This window comes from Lipotes vexillifer, unplaced genomic scaffold (genome assembly GCF_000442215.2).
Source record: "Lipotes vexillifer unplaced genomic scaffold, Lipotes_vexillifer_v1.1 scaffold12, whole genome shotgun sequence".
NCBI lineage: Eukaryota > Metazoa > Chordata > Mammalia > Artiodactyla > Lipotidae > Lipotes > Lipotes vexillifer.
This window is the reverse complement of record NW_006796716.1, coordinates 2,259,213-2,280,318: the sequence shown is the minus strand read 5'-3', so window position 1 is coordinate 2,280,318 and position 21,106 is coordinate 2,259,213. Positions and strand designations below refer to the sequence as shown.

At 49.6% G+C, this 21,106-nt stretch overlaps 1 protein-coding gene across 3 annotated transcripts in view; it reads left to right on the top strand.

Moving 5' to 3' along the window:
* The window catches only part of FKBP6 (FKBP prolyl isomerase family member 6 (inactive)), a 22,537-nt gene extending 6,450 nt beyond the window's left edge, over nt 1-16,087 (top strand). For 2 of the 3 annotated variants that reach the window (XM_007468788.1, XM_007468789.1), the window contains 3 exons: nt 1-17; nt 143-252; nt 1,444-1,534. The exon at nt 1-17 is cut by the window's left edge and continues 172 nt beyond it. In XM_007468788.1, coding sequence (XP_007468850.1) covers nt 1-17; nt 143-252; nt 1,444-1,534 — 218 coding nt within the window. Of the gene's footprint in view, nt 18-142; nt 253-1,443; nt 1,537-15,610 lie in introns of those variants that run through there. The other variant, XM_007468787.1, reaches the window with a different exon arrangement.
* Nucleotides 16,088-21,106: the final 5,019 nt, after the last annotated feature.

The window sequence follows — 21,106 nt, the reverse complement described above, 5'->3', positions numbered from 1 at the left end:
TCTTCCGATGTGGACAGGTGAGTTGGAGGGCAGGGACTTGGGAATGAATGCCCGAAGAAAGGCAGCAGTGGTGTTCAGCTTGGGCACTGCAGAAGGGCTGTCTTTCCTAAAGTGTGCTTTTAAAGTTTTGTCCTTTTGACAGGCCTGTCTCCTCATGACTGAATATCAGAAGGCCCGGGAATTTCTAGTCCGAGCCCAGAAGGAACAGCCCTTCAATCATGACATCAATAACGAGCTGAAGAAACTGGCCAGGTGAGACCTGTGTTTGCAGGAGCGCAAACAGAGGAAGGAACGTGTGGTGTGGCTGCCACTCTGGCCTGCCCGCTCGGGTGTAGGCCTGTTTGAAGTTGCCAGGCTTGTGCTGGGAGGCAGCGCCCCCTAGAGCTGGCTTTGTGAAGTGCTCGGCACTGACCCACAGCTCCCAGGCCGTGCGGGGGCGGGGGTGGGGGGGGTGGGAGGGCGGCTGTAGGACAGACCTCCAAACCACACATGCCTGGACCATCGCCTGCCTCCCTGTCCTGCCCCAGAAGTAAGCACCTTAAAGAGGTGGCCAGTGTGACTTTCAGAAAGGGCAGTGTTCTTCGGATATTCTTCCCTACTCGCCACCAACTGAGGACTGCTGTTCTCAACTGACTGCAGATCCTGGTTTGCTGTGAGATGGCTCTTTCAAGTCTAGTTGTACCCTAGGGTGACGCTCTTGTTACTCAGGTGACATGGATGCCAACCTTGAAGTAATCTAACTTTTTCTGATTGTAGAAGCTACATGTTCATCGTAGAAAACTTTGAAAATTTCAACATAATCACCGATAATTCCATCACTTCATATTATAACCACTGGGTTGGTTGGTTGGTTGGTTGGTTTGGTGTTCTTTTGTTCCTCTGTATTGGTGAGATTTTTCTACTCCTGTTAACATTTTTAAATGTTTAATCCAGATTGCTAGTTAAAGCTTTCTTGCCATTAAAAAAGGTCTGAGGTGTATGTACCTCTTATTTGGGCCCGATTGTTTGCATTTCAGGCCTTTAACACTTTCTAGCAATTTCCCTTCTGGTATTTGTAAATATCCTGTCAAGTTAGGTGTAGAAATTTTGGAGTCTGACCATTCTTTAGCAGGAAAATCTCAAGGTAAGTTTGAGGTCTCTGAGTGTGAGGTGTTGCTCGGCAGAACTCTGCTGGGCAGCCTCACTGACAGCAGCTCCTGGCCTTCGAGGCTGCCATCTTTGCAGATGGTACGCTTTTTGTCCAAGGGCTTCCTGAACAGCCCTCGGGAGCCTCCCCCACCCCCCCACCCCCCACCACCCAGCATTGCTTCCACCCACTCCTGATTCGATTTAAGGCCTGCTCAAATTTCGGTGTTTCTGGACCTGAGTGGAGAATTCCAGCCACCAGGTGTCACCTCCCACAGAGACAGCCCTTCTGTAACTACTGTGTATTTCTCCCAACAGCTATTACAGGGATTACCTGGGTAAAGAGAAAGAAATGTGTCACCGAATGTTTGCTCCTGGTGAACACGGCTCTACAGTAGGAGAAAACTAACGGTAAGGAAAGGGCCGATGCATGAAAAGCTTCAGGATTTTGTCTAGTACAGATCTTCCCTGTAATGGTGGGGTTATGTCCCAATAAACCCATCATAAGGTGAAAATATCATAAGTCAAAAATGCATTTAGTACATCTAACCTCCCGGAACACCCTAACTTAGCCTCACTGGTCTTAACCATGCTTGGAACACTGATGTTAGCCTACAGTTGGGCCAAATCAGCCCAAAGAAAGCCTGGTTTTATTATATAATAGAGTGTCGACTGTCTCGTGCAGTTATTGAACACTGTACTGAAAGTTGAACCAGAATGGTTGTCTGGGTTCAGAACGGCTGTCAGCGTGTCGGTTGTTTACCCTCGTGATTGCGGGGCCGATCAGGAGCTCTGGCTTGCTGCCCGGCATCATGAGAGCCACTGGGACAGCATGCTGCTGGGCCGGGGAAAGATCAAAATCCAGAATTTCAAGTTACCATTTCTGCTGAACGTGTATCGCTTTTCACCATCATAAGGTGGAGAAGTCGTGAGTCAGATCATCGTAAGCCGGGGGCCGTCTGTGTGAGGAGGTGGGCTCTTCTCCTCGGCCCCCAGTGACTCATGCTGCCTGCAGTGAGGAGAGAAACCCTCCTTCCTGGAGCTGATGGGCCGCTGTGGTGCAGGGGGAAGGCACGTGCTGTGGGCCTTCTCAAAGATCACAGAAGTGAGGGAGGTCCATCCAGGGCTGGAGGTTAGATTCATAGGTTTGGGAAGCCTTAAGCCTAAAATTGAAAACGGAAATGTTTCATGGTATGTGTTCACCTCTCTCACAGTAGTGTGGAACGTGAAGCTGTGAGTATAGTTATTAACGCGACGGTTTATCTGGGTGTTGAAGATACTGCTTTTCTTAATCTGGTTTCTCCCCAAAACCTGAAAGCCTCCAACCTCACCTTCCTTCTAACACATTGTTAAAGACGATCCACATGTCGAGGGTGGGAATGGTTGGTGACTGCTAAGTTCCAAGTATTCCGAGAACTAGAGACGGAAGGTTTTCAGAGCAGCAAGGGGTGGGCACGCCCTGTCCTGCTGCACCCAGGGTTTAGCTGCTCGGGGTTGCGGTTTCCCCAGGACTACATGACATAACCCTCTTGTCTGGTTTACTGTTACTTCAGAAAACTAATGGAAACAAAATCACCTGCCTTAAACACCTGCTTAGCTGGGTAGATAGCTCTGCTCTCTTGAGAGAAGTTAAACAAGGGACAACAAGAAAACAGCTGCTGGACGGGCTCGTGATGATAAATCTCTCCTTTGTTGCCTCCTCCATCTCCCTACAAAGGAGGCTTGAGAGAAGAAGGCAGTGAAAAGGCCTATTCATCTCAGGGCTTTTGCAAGTGATCTGTACTCTCTTGTCTCTGCCCCGTCAGAAACAGCCAGTCGGTATCAGACGTAATGTCGCCGTCACCACTGACCATGACCCTGTGACCTTGGCCTTCAGGTCTTGCGGGGACATTGGCATATTAGCAGGTCTCCTGAGTTGAGACGTGAGCCAGAGGACTTTTCTCGTTTGGCGACTGTCAGTGTCTGCCAGAATGGACGCCCAGTGGCTTTTTGCCAGACATTTTGAGCTGTGAGCTGGCATGTTCTGCCACTTAATGAAGATCTGATTCTTCCCAGGTCTGTCCTAGAAACAGACTTTGGAAAACCCAGCAGGGAAACAAGTGTCCTTTCTGTTGTCCTCACTTCCCAGCTTTCTGCATCTGGCAGACGTTTTGGAGCCGCTGATTCTTAGATGGTTTCGGCGGTATCCCTAAGTCTCGAGTTTGTCTTATCACCAGCAATGGCCACGATCATCAGACTCCCACTGCCATTGAGGTTGTAACACGTTTTGGCTTTTGCGTCGTTGGTCTTGCTGCTCCCCTTTTTTTCTGTTGTACTTGTGCCTAGTTAGTCACTTAAAATGTCTAGGTTTTTAGATTATGTTGCCAACTAGTTTTAACTAACTAGGATCATTTAAAATGTGTACTTGTCTTCCAAGATGTTAGATGCTACTGACTCATCTCCATCTTGTCTTCAAAGACGTTAGATACTTCTGGTAGAACAAGAGTTCCCTCAATTATATTCTCTAAGCCTCTGGTGATAGACACAGTTTTTTGAGATCAATAGACCTCTATGTCCTTTTCACCTTTGTATTTTGCAGCATCTGAAACCATGCCTAGCATGTGGTTGACGCTCAGTAAATGTTAGTTGGATCAAATATGAAATAGCTGAAATGCTAGCCCAGCCTCTTTGAAACCATACCTTCCAGGCTGACTCTTGTATTGGCTGTCAGGACTCATGTTATTGCCAGTAACAGAAACCCATTTTTAACTAGTGCTCACTAAAAAAGAGGTTTACTGAGGGGATCCTGGGGTAGCTCGCAGAATCCAAGGAGATGGTGAACAGTCAGTAGTCGGGCAGGTAGAGACTGTGGGCCCCAGGGAATCAGTCTCATCTTTGCTTCATTCTCTCCTGCCCTAAGGAATGCCCAGGCATCCATTTACACAGCCTTTCTGTTGGAGAGGGGTATTCCTTACCCACACCTCCCTCCTCTTCCTGAACCAACTGTAACTCCAGTTTGAAAAATCTCGAAGCAGGGCTCTGGCCTGGTTTGGAGGGTGTGGAGTCCCAGTTATCATATCATTTCATCCAAAAGGATTTCCCTGTGTATCTCTGAAAGATAAGGACCACTCTTGCACATTTTCTTTTATTCTCTGAACTGCTTATTTTTCTGTTCATTTGCTTTGACTTTTCTCTTTTCCCTGTTACAGACTTTTTCACAAATGGTTGGTGTTTCTTGGTTGCTTCTTCACATATAAGAATGAAACAGTAAGGAAAGTTGGCCAGGAGCTCTGTCACCTGGGCAGGGCTTTTCGACTCATCCTTCTTAAGGCTGAACAGATGGGAGCTGACTGAAATGCTTTAAGATCCTTATATACCACAGGGAGGGGCTTTGCATTGGGCACCAACTCCTATACTAGCTTCCCAGATTTTCCTTGGGTGGATTTCCCCCTCCTAAAATAGGGGGTACAAGTTCTGTATTATTTTAATTTGTATATTTTCAATTTCTAGTGAAGTTGAGCATCTTCTTGCATATTTATTGGCCCCGTATATTCTTTATGCAAATTTCCTATTGATATCCTTTGATCACTCTTAGGTCTTTTCTTCATTGTTGTGTAAGAACCCTTTTTCATGCGAAGGATGTTCACTAAATGTCACATATTTTCTTCTAGTTGTTCTGAGTACTTACACATTTACATGTATCGCTGTTTTCTGTGTGGTCTCTGGAATTCACATTATGCTTACACTTGACCTGTGGGAGTAGCGGAGGTCTGTAATGAGTGGGCAGGAGAGCCCAGGGGTAACGGGTTTCCTAACAGTTCTTCCTGGAGTCTGAGCATCATTCCATGTCCACAGTGCTCCATAACGTCCATAAGCCCATTTAATATTCCCAACATTTTTTTGAGGGAGAAATTATCTCCGTTTTACAGATTGGGGAAGGAATAAAGCTCAGAGAATTAGACCCTTTCCCTGTTTGCGTGTGTGTAAACGACTGACCATTTTCATTTGATTTGAAACGTAAACCCCAGGTGATATCTGAGGCTTTGAATATATTCAGCTTCTTTCTTCAGCTGGAGCATTATCACTGGTTGCTCAGGGATTTTTTATTCCTTTCTTAGGTGTTTAGGAATTTCCTCCCTCTTCTCTGCTTTTCCATACTTAAGAGAAGCTGAAGCCTTTGGGCTATAGAATTAAGAGGATTGAGCCGTGTTGCTTGGCCAGCCTCAGGGAAAGCGTATCCTAACGAACTTCATACAAAGTGTTTTCTGGGAAGTCAAAGCAGCCCCCAGGAGGCTCAGGTAGAAATAAAGGCCGAGCTGTGCAGACTCCACTCCTGTAGTTGAGATTCTGGGATTCCTTTAGTCCTGGTTCAAAATGTTGGCCGGAGTGAGCCCTGGAGCAGCAAGCCCCACAGAGCTCGGTGCCGAGGCTCGAGGGGTCCTCCGGGGTCAGGGGTTCCCTTGTTCCAAAATAGCCTTCCTGTGTCCGGCCCGTACCGGAAGAGTATCCTAACGGACTTCATACAAAGTGTTTTCTGGGAAGTCAAAGCAGCCCCCAGGAGGCTCAGGTAGAAATAAAGGCCGAGCTGTGCAGACTCCACTCCTGTAGTTGAGATTCTGGGATTCCTTTAGTCCTGGTTCAAAATGTTGGCCGGAGTGAGCCCTGGAGCAGCAAGCCCCACAGAGCTCGGTGCCGAGGCTCGAGGGGTCCTCCGGGGTCAGGGGTTCCCTTGTTCCAAAATAGCCTTCCTGTGTCCGGCCCGTACCGGTCAGTTGCCCGGAAACCCTAGGAGCAGAGCATCATCCCTCATGGTATGTGACCAGATCCAGACGGAGAATCTGTTTGATCCCATTCTTCCCAAAGGGATTAAGGAGAAACTCTCACACCTGCTGTTGAGTCTATAAAGATATTCCATGCCTCCAGTTAGACTCATCTGAATCCTGAACAAATAATAACTTGCTTAAGTGTATTTTTATGATTTTATATATTAATTCTGACTGACTTCCCTGCATCTCCACTTTTTTTTCTCCGCCAAATGGAGATGTATTTTCTCAAGAGTAACAGGGCCAGGCAGGCATCCTCTTGTTCTCAGATGAGGGCCGTGCTGTTTTCCAGGCAAACTGTTAGACACAGTCTCTTGATCTTTAGGAAATCTGTGAAATGCCTTTTCTCCCAGCTCAGGGGTGTCACTGAAGTCATCCCTTTGTTGTGTGACTATAAATAACTCCACTTAGGTTGGCACCTCTTCATTTTACCCCTTCCTGGGAAACGCTTCCGCTGGTAGAGCTTCTTTGGCCCGTTCAGCTCTCTCTGCAGCCTCTCTTGGCAGCCGTTAACAGGCCCCAAACCTGCTGCCTACTGAGATTTACTTCTGTGCTCTTAGTAGGTGAGGTATCAATGAGGGCTAGTTAATTACATGTCAGGCGATAACTAGGTTCCTTTCTCTAATCTTCAAATCGGTGACTACTGATGTGCCATTACCTTTCCTTATGGGGCTGAAAATGGGAACTTTGGATTCTCAGTCTCAGCTTGCTTTCTGTGACATCAGCCAAGTCATTTAACCCCTCTGGGCTTCAGTCTTGTCACCTGTAGGATGAAGCGATTAGATCTTTAAGGTCACCCTGTACCTCTTTCTCCTGTCAGATGTTGGCTCAGTTGTTTTTAATTTCTTGGATTCATAATTACCTAATTAAGAATAAGCCTTGTCTCCAGGCCTATGTAAGCCAGACCCTGATTTAGGTAAATAAGGATACAGGCAAATAGTGAAAGAAGTGAGCCTGAGCAATGAGGAATTAACATGTAGTAAGCCTCTTAGTGCCTTGAGACACTTGAGGCAGAGGATGCGGAGTCTTAGTTTGGTTATCCTGACTGCCCTTTGAGGGCCCGGCCAGAGCATCCCAGACCCAGGATGAAGCCGAGATGAACGGGGATGCGCCTCAGAGTCTCAAGAACCCAGAGAAGGGTTTTCAGATCTGTTAGACAAAGGGAATGAGCACAGATCATCTGTAGCACAGAGGACAAGGGTGTGTCCACAGGGATGTGGTCTGCATCATCCACACCATGGTCACTGTCACAGTCTGAACAGATAAGGCTGTGAGAGACAGATGCAGGCCTTGACTCTAATTCTTTTTGGCATCCCGACACATCACAGGGCTTGGTGATGATGATGATGATGATGATTTTTGGTGAGCTGCATGTGATAGCCATGAATGTAAGAAAATTCCTCTGTGCTAGTTTCCTACCGCGGCTGTAACAAATGGCCTGGAGAGGCTGCTTGTATCTCTTGGCTAGCGGTCCCTTCCTCCATCTTCAAAGCCGGTAGCATAGCATCTGCAAACTACCATACTCTCCTGCCCTGGTCAGCATCTCTCTCTCTCTCAGTCCCTCCCTCCCCTCTGCTTCTGTAGTCATGTTTTCTTGTCTGACTCTGACCTTCCCATCTCCCTCAGAATCCTGAATGCGTCAGGCCCACCCAAATGATCCAGGATACTCTCCCATCTCAAGATCTTTAATTTAATCACAAAGATCTTTAATTTTGCCACATATGGTGACATGGTCACAGATTCTGTGAATTAAGAGGTAGACACCTTTGGGGGGTGGCCATTATTCTATCATACCCTCTTATGTATCACCACATACTGGGAACTACAGATCTCTTTAAAGATAACTCAGAACCATACATCCTAAATGTTCTCCACTTAGTCCCTTCTGTCCCAAATAAGATAATCATAACAGCCTTCCTTGGAACATTTCCTCTCTTGTGGTCATCCCACTGGTGGCTGGGGGAATAATGGTATAAGGGGAAAGGACCAGAACCAGGAGACAGTCACAGCCAACCTCTCAGCCAGCAGATGAGGGCCTGAATGCGGACATGGGGAGCAGGGTGCAGAGGGAGAGACTCTTTTAGGTGGCAGAATCACATGGTTTGGTGTTGGGATGAGGGAAAGAATCAAGAATGATCTCCAGATTTCCAGCTTCGATAGCTGGGTCCCTGGAGGCATTAGCAACTGAAGGCGGCTTAGGGCAGGTATTTTCTTTGTGGCTTGAGGGACTTAAGGTTCCTGTAGGACGTCCAGGTGGAGGTAGCCGGCAGGAAGTTGGCTGTGAGTGTGGGGGTCAGAGAGGAGGTCTGGCTGGAGAGCACGTGGCAGCCACGAGTATATGCAGGGCGCTAAAGTCCAGGAATGTGACGAAATCACCCAAGAGGAGGTGTAGAGAGGGGAAGGCCGCGGGCCAAGGATGGACCCTGGGAGCACCAGCATGGAACTGAGAAGAGAGGCTGGGAGCCAGGAGGACGAGTGGGAGGTTTAGCTGGGAGTCTGAACCAGAGAAGAAAGCAGGTGGATGGGAATTAGAAACATGTTGAATAATGTAAACCTTGTTTTGGAACAAGGGTGGCAGTTGGGTGGCACTTCTGACCCTTCTTTGATCTTGTCTTCTGTTGTCTTCACCATGGCACTGTGGCACCTGATGGCTGTGAACTCTGACAGTTGTCATCAGAGGAAGTGTGCTGTGAGTCCTAGGCCACCCACAAGTCAGGGCAGAGGCCTGGGGGTGCTCTCTGGTTCGGTTTAAAGCTAAAAAGTGTGGGCTTCATGGGACCACTCAGAGAGCCTGATGTGTGTTGCCAGCAGGGAGGGGACACACAGTGACGCCAGCCTCACGCCAGTGGTGAGAAGTAGAGAGGCATCGCCGGCTGGGGGTGGGGAGCGCACCAGGGAGGCTGAGGGGACTGCAGCAGGGAGAGTCGGTGTGGAGCGGGCCTCCGGAGGCCAGGGCCAAGGTGGGGACAGGCAGAAGAAGGTGGGCGCAGCAGCGAGGGCTGGCCTTGAACGGTTGCCGGGCACGGTGGCGGGAGGAGGAAGGGCAGAATGGAGAACCAGACAAGCCAGGGGACACAGCCAGCTGGTGAGGTGGCCAGCACATCACATCACAGCGTGTGTGAATGGGCTCGGGCTCCTTGTAAAATTCTTTTCCCCCAGTTGGATGTTTGAGGTACCCAGACTAGGTTATTCCGATTAAGTAACGCGTTTTGAGAAAGAGAACTAGTTAAATGGCTTCAGGGAGGGTCTAGGAATCTTCACCTTTATGTGCAGCATTTGTGCATTTTCTGGGATTTGAAGTGGGATCCATAGCTCTCACCAGTTTTCTTGTTTGTTTTTTTTTGTTTTTTTTTGGCTGCGTTGGGTCTTCCTTGCTGCGTGTGGGCTTTCTCTAGTTGCGGCGGGTGGGGGCTACTCTTCGTTGTGTTGCACGGGCTTCTCACTGTGGTGGCTTCTCTTGTTGCGGAGCACGGGCTCTAGAGCGCACGGGCTTCAGTAGTTGTGGCACGTGGGCTCAGTAGTTGCAGCGCACGGGCTTAGTTGCTCCGCGGCATGTGGCATCTTCCCGGACCAGGGATTGAACCCGTGTCCCTTGCGTTGGCAGGCGGATTCCTAACCACTGCGCCACCAGGGAAATCCTCTCACCAGTTTTTTCAAAGGGCTATATGACCCATAAAAGGTGAAGACCGACTATTCTAGAGGTTTCTCACAGATGCTGTTCATGTCTGCTTGCTCACTCTGGTTCACTGTTGCAGGCCTGGAGGGAAGGGCTTTAGGCCAGGGCTGCGGATGGGCAGGGCTGGTGCGTTACACCGTGGGAACTCCGCTTACCCTGCCCCGATCCTTGGCTTTTTGTCCTCGGGTTTCAAACATAAACATCCCAGGCTCTGCAGCCTCCGGCTCCTGGTTCCAGGATTACATCACTTCTCCATCTTCTCTGTTACATTTTCACACTCTTCTTTGATTACTACCCATTATTTTGTGCAACTGTTGTGGACACCTATCATATCATTGCTTGAGTTTCTGTTTCACAGTGACTGTGCCTTTTCCCCAGGCCTGGGCTTCACTCTCTTCAGAAGCAGCTTGTGTAGTATTAATGTATTCAGCTGGAGTCCGCCCTGCTGGGCCTTTGTCTGTGCTCTCTGCCTGAGTCTGGCGTCTTTTGTTTCGAGGGTCTCCTGGCTGAGCTCTCCTTGAGCCCTGGGCACATGATGGCTTTTCTCTCTGCCTTCTGCACCTCAGTGTGCAATGAGTATTGGATTTTCAAAATGAAATTTGAACTTTTCTGTTTTGATGCATTTTCATTTATGCTGAAGTGTTTCTTTTTATCGGTTTCAATTTGAAAATTCAGCTGACTGAACCTCATAAAATCCCAGTGTCTGATCTTGGAGGCTCTCCCTACCCATCTGCATTCCCGGGCACATGTTTGTGCTGAGTGAATATTGAATACAGGGTTTATGTCTACAGTCATTTCATGGGGCACAGACTAGATTGAGTTTTCTTTTTCATTGATGATTATTAAACTTTTTATTATGGACATTTTCAAACCTATGCAGGTTTAGAAAGAATAGCATGACAGTCTGAGTTATCAGCTTTCTGCTGTTCTGTTTCCTCTACCACCCCCCACCCCATAACTTTTTGTCATATTTTAATTTAAATTATAAAAATGCTACCTGCATATAGTTTTAACCCAAAAAGCGGAGAATAAAACCTCCCAGTCCCCAAACCTACTCCCTAGAGGTAACCACTGATGTTTCATATGTGTCCCTCCCTAAAGGTTTTTATGAATATTCAAGATTGTGGGTGTCGGGCTTCCCTGGTGGCGCAGTGGTTGAGAGTCCGCCTGCCGATGCAGAGGACACGGGTTCATGCCCTGGTTCGGGGGGAATCCCACATGCCGCGGAGCGGCTGGGCCCGTGAGCCATGGCTGCTGAGCCTGCGCGTCCGGAGCCTGTGCTCCGCAACGGGAGAGGCCACAACAGTGAGAGGCCTGCGTACCGGAAAAAAAAAAAAAAATGTCGTGGGTGTCAATGTAATCTTCCCCACAAATAGAATTATACATCTTGTGCCATAATGCAATTTGGATGTTTTCTAGGTTGGCGCACAAAGAACCTACCTCATTAAAAAAAAAAAAAGACCCAGTAGCATTCCATCCTAGGAAGGAATCATCATATTCTTAACAGTGATTGACAGATAGATGGATGGATAGGTAGATAGACAGGAGATGACACAGTTATCCCCACACCTGAGTTTTCTTTGGTATTTATTTAAATGTCGTGTCGCTGTGTGGTAGCATGTATATCTTCAGCTGAACTAGGAATCACTAAATTGACCTCTCAAGTGTTTGTACCACTTTACATGCCCTTTGGTAGTGTCTGAGATTCCATTCCATAGCTTTGCCATCATTTATATTGTTAGATGTCTTAATCTTTGCCAGTTTGGTGCATCCAAAATGGGATCTTGTTATCAGAATTGGCATGTCCCTGATCAGGCATCTTTTCACATGTCCTTTCTATAAATTGCCTGTTTCTCTGTAACCAAACACCTTTCTGAATTTTTCAGTTTTTTGATAGTTATTAAAATGTCAGTTGCTTCCCTGGATACTCTAGGCATATGATCATCATATACAAGTAATGGTAACTTTGTTTTCTCCTTCTCACCTTCTCTTATTTTATTCAGAGCCCATCTCACCATGTGGGCTGAGTGCTTCCAGAACAGTGTTAGATGGTGGTGACGGCTCAGCACCGCATCTTTCGTGACCATAGTGGGTGACCTGTTGCTGCTACACTGCTCAGCATGATGCGGACTTTCAGTTGAGATATATTCTTCTTTGTACCATGTTAAGGAAATGTTTTTATACTAAAGGCTTCTCTCAGGAAAGATTGTTATCAAATGCCTTCCTGTCACAAAGATACGCTTTTTTTACCCTTTGACTTCTTATTATGGTTTATAATATTGAATCTTCGCGGCAGGGATAGAAATAACTGTGCTTTTTTTTTTTTTTTTTTGGCTGCATCAGGTCTTCGTTACTGTGCACGGGCTTTCTCTAGTTGCGGCGAGCGGGGGCTACTCTTCATTGTGGTGAGCGGGCTTCTCATTGCAGCGGCTTCTCTTATTGTGAAGCACAGGCTCTTGGCATGTGGACTTCAGTTGTTGCAGCACGCAGGCTCAGTAGTTGCGGCACGCAGGCCCTAGAGTGAGTGGGCTTCAGTAGTTGTGGTGCACGGGCTTAGTTGCTCCGCAGCATGTGGGATCTTCCAGGACCAGGGATCGAACCCATGTTCCCTGCATTGGCAGGCAGATTCTTAACCACTGCGCCACCAGGGAAGTCCAGAAATATTGTGCAATTTTAATTGGTTGCTTTGGGAGAGCAGCAGAGTTCCTCTAACACAAAAGAGCATGTTCCTTCCCTAAGCAAATGCATTCATAGGACATTCTGTAATGAAAGACTTTTAAACTCAGTAGGAGAATTTGAGGCAAAAGGAAACTAAATTTGTTCTTCATAGGTTAACAGGAGTTCTCTGTTTTCCTCAGGCTGCTTGATGCTCAAGAGGGAGGAGTCTGGGGGGACCGAGGACTTGGAGAAAAAAGCAAAAGGAGAGCCCAAGAGCTCCAGGAGGAGGGGCAGAGGGAACCTGAGTGAGACCATGTTGATAGCCTGGGGCTCCCAGCTGGGCAGGCAGAGGCAATAAGCTCTTCCCAGATTCAAGTGCTTAGGATATTGGTACTTCTGTTACTGTTGAAAGGATTTCAGGAAGTGAGGATACCTGTGGGAAGGGCCTCATTTTACCTTTTTGATGTTTTAATGTGTTTCGTTGATCACTAGTAAAGTTCAGCATCTCATTTATTTGCATTTCCACTACTTAACTTAGAAGTAATGTCTTGTTTCCGTCCAATACTTTTATAGTTTTACTTATTATGTTTAAATCTTTATGATATCAGCAGTTTATTTACATCCTTAATTTGAAGTAGGGATCTAACTTTATTTATTTGTTTTTCCATTTTTAAAGCCTTTATTGAATTTGTTACAATATTGCTTCTGTTTTATGTTTTGGCTTTTTGGCCCCGAGGCATGTGGGATCTTAGCTCCCCAACCAGGGATCGAACCCGCACCCCCTGCATTGGAAGGCGAAGTCTTAACCACTGGACTGCTAGGGAAGTCCCTCTAACTTTATTTTTAATCAAATGTCTAAACAGTTGTACCCAAACCTTCTGCTTATTGACTTAAAATACCATTTGTAATACCCTGATCAAAGAGTTTAAACCTATATAGGGTAAATTCATTCTTCACATTAATGCTAGAATGAGTCTGTATGTTTATATAATGAAGTTGGCATATAGTAGTGGAATTAGTCAGTGGTCCCATGGGCCTCCCTCTCTCCTTACTGACTCTGTGGCTGGAGCTCTGTCTTGGTTCATCAGTAGGTTCTGGGCCTGAGCATTACAACTGCTGTTGGAACTCAAGCTGGACAGCAGTTCCAGGTGATCAGAGGGCGTGTCAGGTTGGTTTTGGCCCCAGGGCTGGACATTTCTCAGTGTGATTGCATCACAGATCATCACAAGACCCCATTGTTTCTCCACGACTTTGCGTGGGGTTGGACAGGAAAGTGCGTCTGATGTGTCTGCCCTCCTGCATCTGGTGTGGCCGGGGCCCCATCTAGCTGCTCTGGCTCTGTCCTATCCCCTCCTCTCCTGGATGCTGACAGCACAGCAGATGCCTCCACCTCAGTGGCTGGGGTGGCCCTCCTTCTAGGCGAGCATGTGAGTGGACTGTCGGCTGGAGCCCACAGTGGCCCTCTCCAGTGTGCTGGTCTTACAGTAGTTGGACTTATTGGCAGTGTGGGTTTGCAGAGGAATAAATGGGAAATGAGTGGGAAGTGAGGTGCTGTAAAATGAAGAGTAAAGCTGCCAGCTTTCGAGTGCCTGGACTAGGAAACGGGCACCACGTCAGACCTCACCTTGGCTTGTCGGGCAGGGCAGTGTGAGCACTGGCGCAGGCCAAGGGGCTGCTCTTCCTGCCATGGTTCTTAAGCCCCGCAATGTCTTCCACAGAGCAGCCAGAATCATCTTTTTTCAAAGTCATTTCTCTGTTCAGAAGCTCCAGTGACTTACCTTTTAATGCCTCTGTGGCCCGTGTGACGGGGCCCCTTCCCATCTTTCTTCCCTGTGTTCACTCCACCCTGGCCACACTGGCTTCCTGGTGCCTCTCACACACTCCAATCGTGTTCTTGACTCTGGGCCTTTGCATCGACGTTCCTCCAACCTGGAAAGCCCTTCTGACTATTCAGAGCTCTGTCTACTTAAATGACCCCTGCTCAGAGATCTTTCCGGTTACTTTATGTTAAACAACAACCTGCATCATTCTGCATCCCAATAGCCTGCCGATTTTTCTTCACAGCAGTTGTGTGTTTTGGTTTATTCATCTCTTTATCCCACTAAAGAGAGTCCCAGGAGGTGGTGACTTTGAGGTTTGTCCGTTGCATTTCACTGGTGCCATGGTTTTCTGTAATTTGTTATAAAGGCCAGCCAAGAAGGCTTAGGGGCACAGAAAAGCACCCTTCATGGTAGATTTAAATGAGAAGCAAGATGGCCATCTTGAGGCAGCACTGACCCTCCCTCCTGCCTGCACTGAGCCCGCCCGCTTCTGCCCAGGGGTTGGGTTGGGAGGAATGTCTCAGGGCAGGTCTCTCCCCCGACTCAGAAACTGCTGTTCGGCAAGATGGGAGTGAAGGATGTGTTCTTACTCTGACCCCCACCTCCTGGACACACACAACGTGGCCCAGACAGCTGCTCACACCAGGGCACCAGGCTGGGATGGCGCATCAGCCAGCACCCACCCCTGTGTACCAACCAGCGTTTTTCGTGGCTCTGGGGTTGGCGTTGGGCTCTGGGGAGGTGGGGGGCGGGCAGCGCCTGCAGAGCCAGCACCACAGAGCCATCGATGGGCTGTCATACTAGCTTTCACTGTGTTCCTGCCCTCAGACAGTGTCACACTGGTCTTGTGGCAGCCCGGTGAACTACACACTATCAGGCATATTTTATAGGTAAGGAACAGGAGGTATGACTTGTCCAGGATCACAGAGCCGGAAAGAGTCCGTTTGGGTCTCTTGGCTCTGGAAAAAGTACCATACTGTGTCTCTTCCGTTGGCACCCACGTTACCTGTCTGTGTGGTGAAGCTAGTCGTCCTGTGGAACTGCCTGGCGAGGCCTGTCCAGCCTTCTTGTCTGGTCACATCCCGAGTGCTTCGTGCTGTCTGGTGTGTGTCATGGGTTTTGTGTGTCCCATTGAAAGCAGCTGCTGTACGTTTGGCTCTTCGGGGGTGCTTTTCGTTTCTTTGAATGGTGGAGGAAGTGTTAGTCCTGTGGAACAGTTGAGAAAGTCTGATGAATAAAAAAGCTCTGCCTGCATTCAGGAATTAGTCATCTATTCTGGGGCCTCATCTGAACAATGAGGTTGAACTGGATGGTCTCAGGGTCCCTTCTAGTCTGGTTTTCTGAGACTGTGTTCTTGATTTGAAGTTTCAAAGCCACCGTATTAATTGGTCACCATTTCCCCCGACCCACCCACTAGGGGCCTTGCAGCGATGGTGTCTGTCCCTGACCGCAGACCCGGGACTGGCTTTGGCGCCCCTCTGGGACGTCCGAGTCCCGTTGTGTTTCTAACTGCTGTGTTTGATTTCTAGATTCCTCAGCTAACTACAAGCAAGAGAAGAGAGGCTGCCCAGTTCTCCATCGTTATGGGGGGTGGGGAGGGAGCTTTCTGGAAGGGACTCCTCAGAGCAGACTGTGTGGCAGTGACCTGCTTGGAAGAGGGGCTGGGATTCTGCGGCCCGAGGCCACTGCCTCGTCTCTGACACTGCTGCCGAGGTGTTTTTACAGGTGCTGTTTTCTGTTTCACATTTTCATACAGAGGAAGGGAAAGGGTAGCTACTGACAAGTAGAAAAATGCTATTTTTTAAAGGCAGTTTCTTGTTTTTTCAAATAGAATAAGTCCTTGGTTTTTCTCCAGTCGCAACCCCCTTCCCGCTGCTCATGTCTCTGGGTAAATACAAATAGAGATGGCTTTGTGTATTTTTGTAGGGCTCTCAGTTTTGAGGAGAGAGAATTATGTTACAGATGTTTTTGTTGTAAGCAAATAAAAGACTTCCTTGTCCTTGCAAGATCCAGTGTAAATTGTGTGAATTCAATTAAACTTATAAAGTCAGTAGGTAGGGTAGAGGGACAGCCATTTGTTGAGACCAGTTGGATCAGTGAGTGGAGTTGGGTTTGTTTGCTGGAGCCAGAGCAGTTCTTTTTGATTGACCTAAGGATGAAACGCTTGTGCATTTGGGTTGGGGTTCCCTTGAAATCTGCTCCCTTCTCTGGGAAGCTGTTTCAAGACAGTTAATTGGAAACCTGGGAGCCAGCCAGTCCTCCTGCACTTTTGTGCACCTCGGGTCTTGCAAAACGTGTGTGTTTGAGGTGTTATAAAGCCAGCCTCCCCGTGGTGTCTTGGACAGTGTGGTGCTGGGTGATGACAGCTGCCACCTGAGGGGCAGCCCGGGGCCCTCACAGCATCGCTGCAGCTCGTTCTTGCCACAATCCTGGGAGGTGAGCAGTGGCCCTGCACTTACCAGGGAAGGAACAAGCTGGCCTAGAGAGAGTAAGACACTGCCCCAGGGCCTCCGGGCTCTCCCCATTAGAGCCGGGATGTAAATCGCTGCCTCTCCTGCCTCACAGTCAGCGGGCTTGGCTTGGAAAGGCCTTCGGCTCCCAGAGGGCTTGGTCATCCCCACCCAGCCACAGTGCTCAACCCTCCTCTGCGAGCCTTGCTGTCCCCTCCTGGACCCTCACCGACAACTTCCCACCTCACTTAAGAGCCGTGGCTGTGGCCTAGGGTGGAAGGTCTTGGCCCGGGTCACCCAGTTAGGGCTGAGCTGGAGCGCTTCTAGTGTGGAGGGGGGGCCTTTCTGTGAGGTGCTCAGGGACCTCTCCCCACTCGCCCCCCAGGCTGGTTGCTGTCTTCTAAAGAGGGTTTGGGCTCTTTTCCCTCGAGACAAGGCCTGAGGCCCTGGCTGACTTTTGCTGAGCAAACCGGGCAATAGGTGGCGACAAAACCTGCTCTATGCTTCCGGGCCAGCCAGCCTGGGCAGCAGCAGCAAGTGCCCTGGGCTGGGGGGCTGGAAGGGCCCTGGATGGGGTGGAGACCTGTTGGGACGGCTCTAGGCCTCTCTCTCGACACAGCTGCTTCACATGGTCGCTCCATAAGACTGGTCTGGCTGGGCATTGGGGCCCAACTCCTGGGCCCCTGTCCGCCAAGAGGAAAAGGCAGCAAGTGTGGTCAGTCCTCAGCACAGCTGGAGAGGCGGAGAGGCTCTGCAGGCAGGTGACTTGTGACAAAGGAGGAGCCTGAAGGGCCCGCTGCAGGTAGGCAGAGAGCATGGCAGGAGCAGAGGCCCGGAGGTGACCCACCTGTGCATCTGCACATTTGCGAAAATAAGTCTTTGCGTGGATGTCACTTGGGCAGACAGACGGGGTGGATCACGGAGAGCTGTGTTTGTGTCGGGCTGAGAAATCACACCCTCTTTTGGGCCTTGGGAAGCCCTGCAGACTCCTCCCCAGGTGAACAGCAATCCTGGAGACTTCTGTTCTCCGTCTCTCTCTCTCTCTCTCTCTCTCCCTCTCTCTCTCTCTCTCTCTCTCTCTCTCTCTCTCTCTCTCTCTCTCTCTCTCTCTCGCTCAGGAGCCAGGCTGGCTGCAGGGAAGGGCTGGGCTCTTCACTTGGCTCCTTCTCTCCTGACCTCATTAAGAAGCTTACCTTGACCTCTCTAATCGCTTTGGTCAACCTGGTCATGATAATGACATCATAACAGTGACATCATAACATGATAATGACATCAAACACACAGTGATGTCATGATAATGACATCATAACCAAAGCATCAGTTAAGCAAAAAAGCCTGTGTGTTTGCGTTTGCACACATGGCACTCGTGTTTTTGGCCTAGGAGGCAAACATTCTAGAAAGAGACGGAAATGCCAGAAGATAGATAAGAAGGTGATATGATATAAATACTGTAATAAACCAAAAAATATGTTATCTTTCTTACAAATGTGATTTTCTTTTTTTTTTTTTGAGGTGCGCTGGCCTCTCACTGTTGCGGCCTCTCCCATTGCGGAGCACAGGCTCCGACACGCAGGCTCAGCGGCCATGGCTCACGGGCCCAGCCGCTCCGCGGCATGTAGGGATCTTCCTGGACCGGGGCACAAACCCATGTCCCCTGCATCAGCAGGCGGACTCTCAACCACTGCACCACCAGGGAAGCCCCAAATGTGATTTTCTTAATTCACAGCCCTTCACGCTAAAAGCGCAGCTTGCAGGTGGGGCAGCACTTGAGTCCGATCTCTGCGTCCTCGTCCTGCCCCCTTTACCAGCTCCCTCCTGCTGAGCTCGTCCTCCCTGACCACTCAGACAGAAGGAGAAACACCCTTCTAGGGAGAAGCAATGTCAGACCCAGAAAATTCACCATCCACGACAGGAATTGACTTGGGGGGGGCGGGGCGGGGGCACTGTGGCTGCTCTTTGAGAAACGTCAGGAAATAAGAACAGCCCCAGGAGACAGACTCCAGACAAACGGCCACTTTGGAAAAGATGGACTCCAGGAAAAGGGTCACGTGGCCCCAGAAAGAGCCCCACACTTTCTCCTGCCTAGTGACTCGGTGTTTGTGCAGCAACTGTGACAGGTGCTCACTGGATGCCAGTGGAACCTGAATCCAAATTCCCGATGCAAAATCTAAGCTGGTTTCTGAGAACCTCTTGAGGTAAACTGCGAGATGGATAAGTAAGCGGAGATATGCCAGCATCATCATCTGTTCATCAGGAACAGGCTTGCCAAACGCATGCTGCTGTGGCTTGTGTTGGAGGGACTCCTGCGTGACTCATGAGACCTCCTCACGTACAGAGTATAACTCCACACCCTCACACAAGGCAATGAAAGTCATTTCCCTCACGCTGCTGCCCCCCCTGCCCCAGCCCTGAGCCAGACCCTCAGGGGCCCTGCTGCCTCCCTCCTCCCGCTCAGCCTCATCCCAAAGCTGAGGGTTTTGCCTCCGTAGTGTCCCTTGTATCAGCCCCTAACTCTCCATCTCTCTGCCCTTCCTGGCTCAGATGTAACGACCTCTCTCCTTGATCACTGGACACCTTTCCCCCTAGCCTCCCCAGTCCTAGACTCCATCCCTCCTCCACCTGCTAGCCCTATCCTGCTCCGGCTTAAATGCTTCAGTTGCTCCCAGTAGCCTTTGAGATAAAGTTCAAACTCTCTAATTTAGCAGAGGCGGCCTGGCCTATCTTCAGCCATTCCCTGCCAGGCTCCCTGCCTTCTAGCCACGCTGAGCCACCTGCGGTTCCTAAATGTTCACACCGTTCCACCCCTTGTACCTCCCCATGTGTTGCTCTCAGACCAGACCACATTCCCATTCCTCTTCCAAAGCTTAACTTAAGACAGGATCCTGAGTGGAAGCCTCCAGGGCTCACAAAGAGGCAGGACACGTGTCCCCAGCAAACTGTCAGTCATCCCAACAATCATGGGAAAGGGGCCATTCAGCACAAGAGTGAACTTCTCTGCCCCCAGTCTGGCAAATAAAATCATAAAGCTTCCTCTTTTCTTGGTATTAAAACATTTCTCATATTTTAAAAAATTATTTTAATTTCTTTATACAAAAAACACACGTATAAGATAGTTATAAATACATGCATAAACCTGGAAAGAAAATAAAACTTAAACGTCCCCTCCTCCAGGCAGCCTTCCCTGACCATCCTGACAGAGCTGCCTCCGAGATGCCCAGGGCCTTGGTTCCCAACACCCCACAGTAACTGGATGGTCTAGCCTGACTTCCCCAAGGCTGTGAGCTCCTCCAGGACAGGGACAGGATGTCACCTGACTGTGGTCCTCCATTCCCCTGCACAGTCAGAGAGACAGGAGCCCCAGTTTGTTGAAGGAATAAATAGAGCTCACTTATGAGCTATGTTCACATACCTCATGAAATCCTTATGGACAAGTCAAAGACAATGCAGAATAGGTGGCTTGAAATGAGGTCTGCCTTGGCTGGCTGTGTTGAGGAAATCTGGTTCAAGGACCCTTGATGGAAAAAAAAGACGAACCCGGGTCAGACAAAAAGACTGTGAACTCAGCATGAGCCATGGGTGGCAGCGACTGCTAAAGAGGGCAGGGCAAGTGCTGGTGGGGCAAGTGGGGGCCGTGGGACCCCAGAACCCCGGGCAGGTCTGCAGCCTGCAGATCTGGAGACGATCATCGACCCAGAGAAGGGCCGCGGGCACACAGACACCTTAACAACAGGGCTGCCTCCCTCCGTGGTGGTTGTGAAAGCCAAACCCGATGGCATCTTCGGCGTCCAGGGAGCCCTAGGAGCCAACAGCAGACAGCAACTAGTTGGCTGGAAATGCGGTGAGGGTTTCCAACTTAATTGTGAACAGTTGTTGGAAAATGTGCAGTTGACTAGGCGGACTGAAGGTCACGACGATGTCAGCCCCTCTGAACTACCCAGTTCAGTCCCCACCCCAGAGATGGCATGGCTCCCCAGCCCAAGGGTCACTCCCCGGGCACCACCCACACTGTGCCCCTCTGCTAGGGCTGGCGCCTCCACCCCCGTTTCTCCTAAACCCCTTCAAGGCCCACTTGCCCCACCCCGTGCAGTGGCATTTGGAGTCTAAAGCAGACGCCTAGGTGGGCTGACCCCTGCTTGGCCACAGCCGATAGCTGCCCGCCATCAATAGCACAGTGTCCCGGCACACAAAGAGCCTTACTCAAGCTCCATGGGATGGATGTGAAAATCACCGAGGTGGATTTCCAACCTCAGAATTACTCAGCAGCCCTTTCCTGCGTCACTGGTTCCTTTTCGGATTCCATGAGGGAGCCCTTCCTAACCTTGCCCTTGATGCTCATGCCCCTTCTTCCCCTCCAGCACCCCCTTCTCCTATCTCCAGGCCCGGTGACATGGCCTCTTCCTCCACAGAGCCAATAAACGTCATTGGGCATGAAATAAGACCCCCCTGTCCCCTCACCCCTACTTCTGTATCTTTGCCCCCCTCACCTCCTCCCCAGGGTCCTCGGGGCAGGAGTTAGGGGTGGGGGAAATGCCCACCCCTTGCCCCTTTCTGTGCTGTCGATCCGGGCCTCAGCGG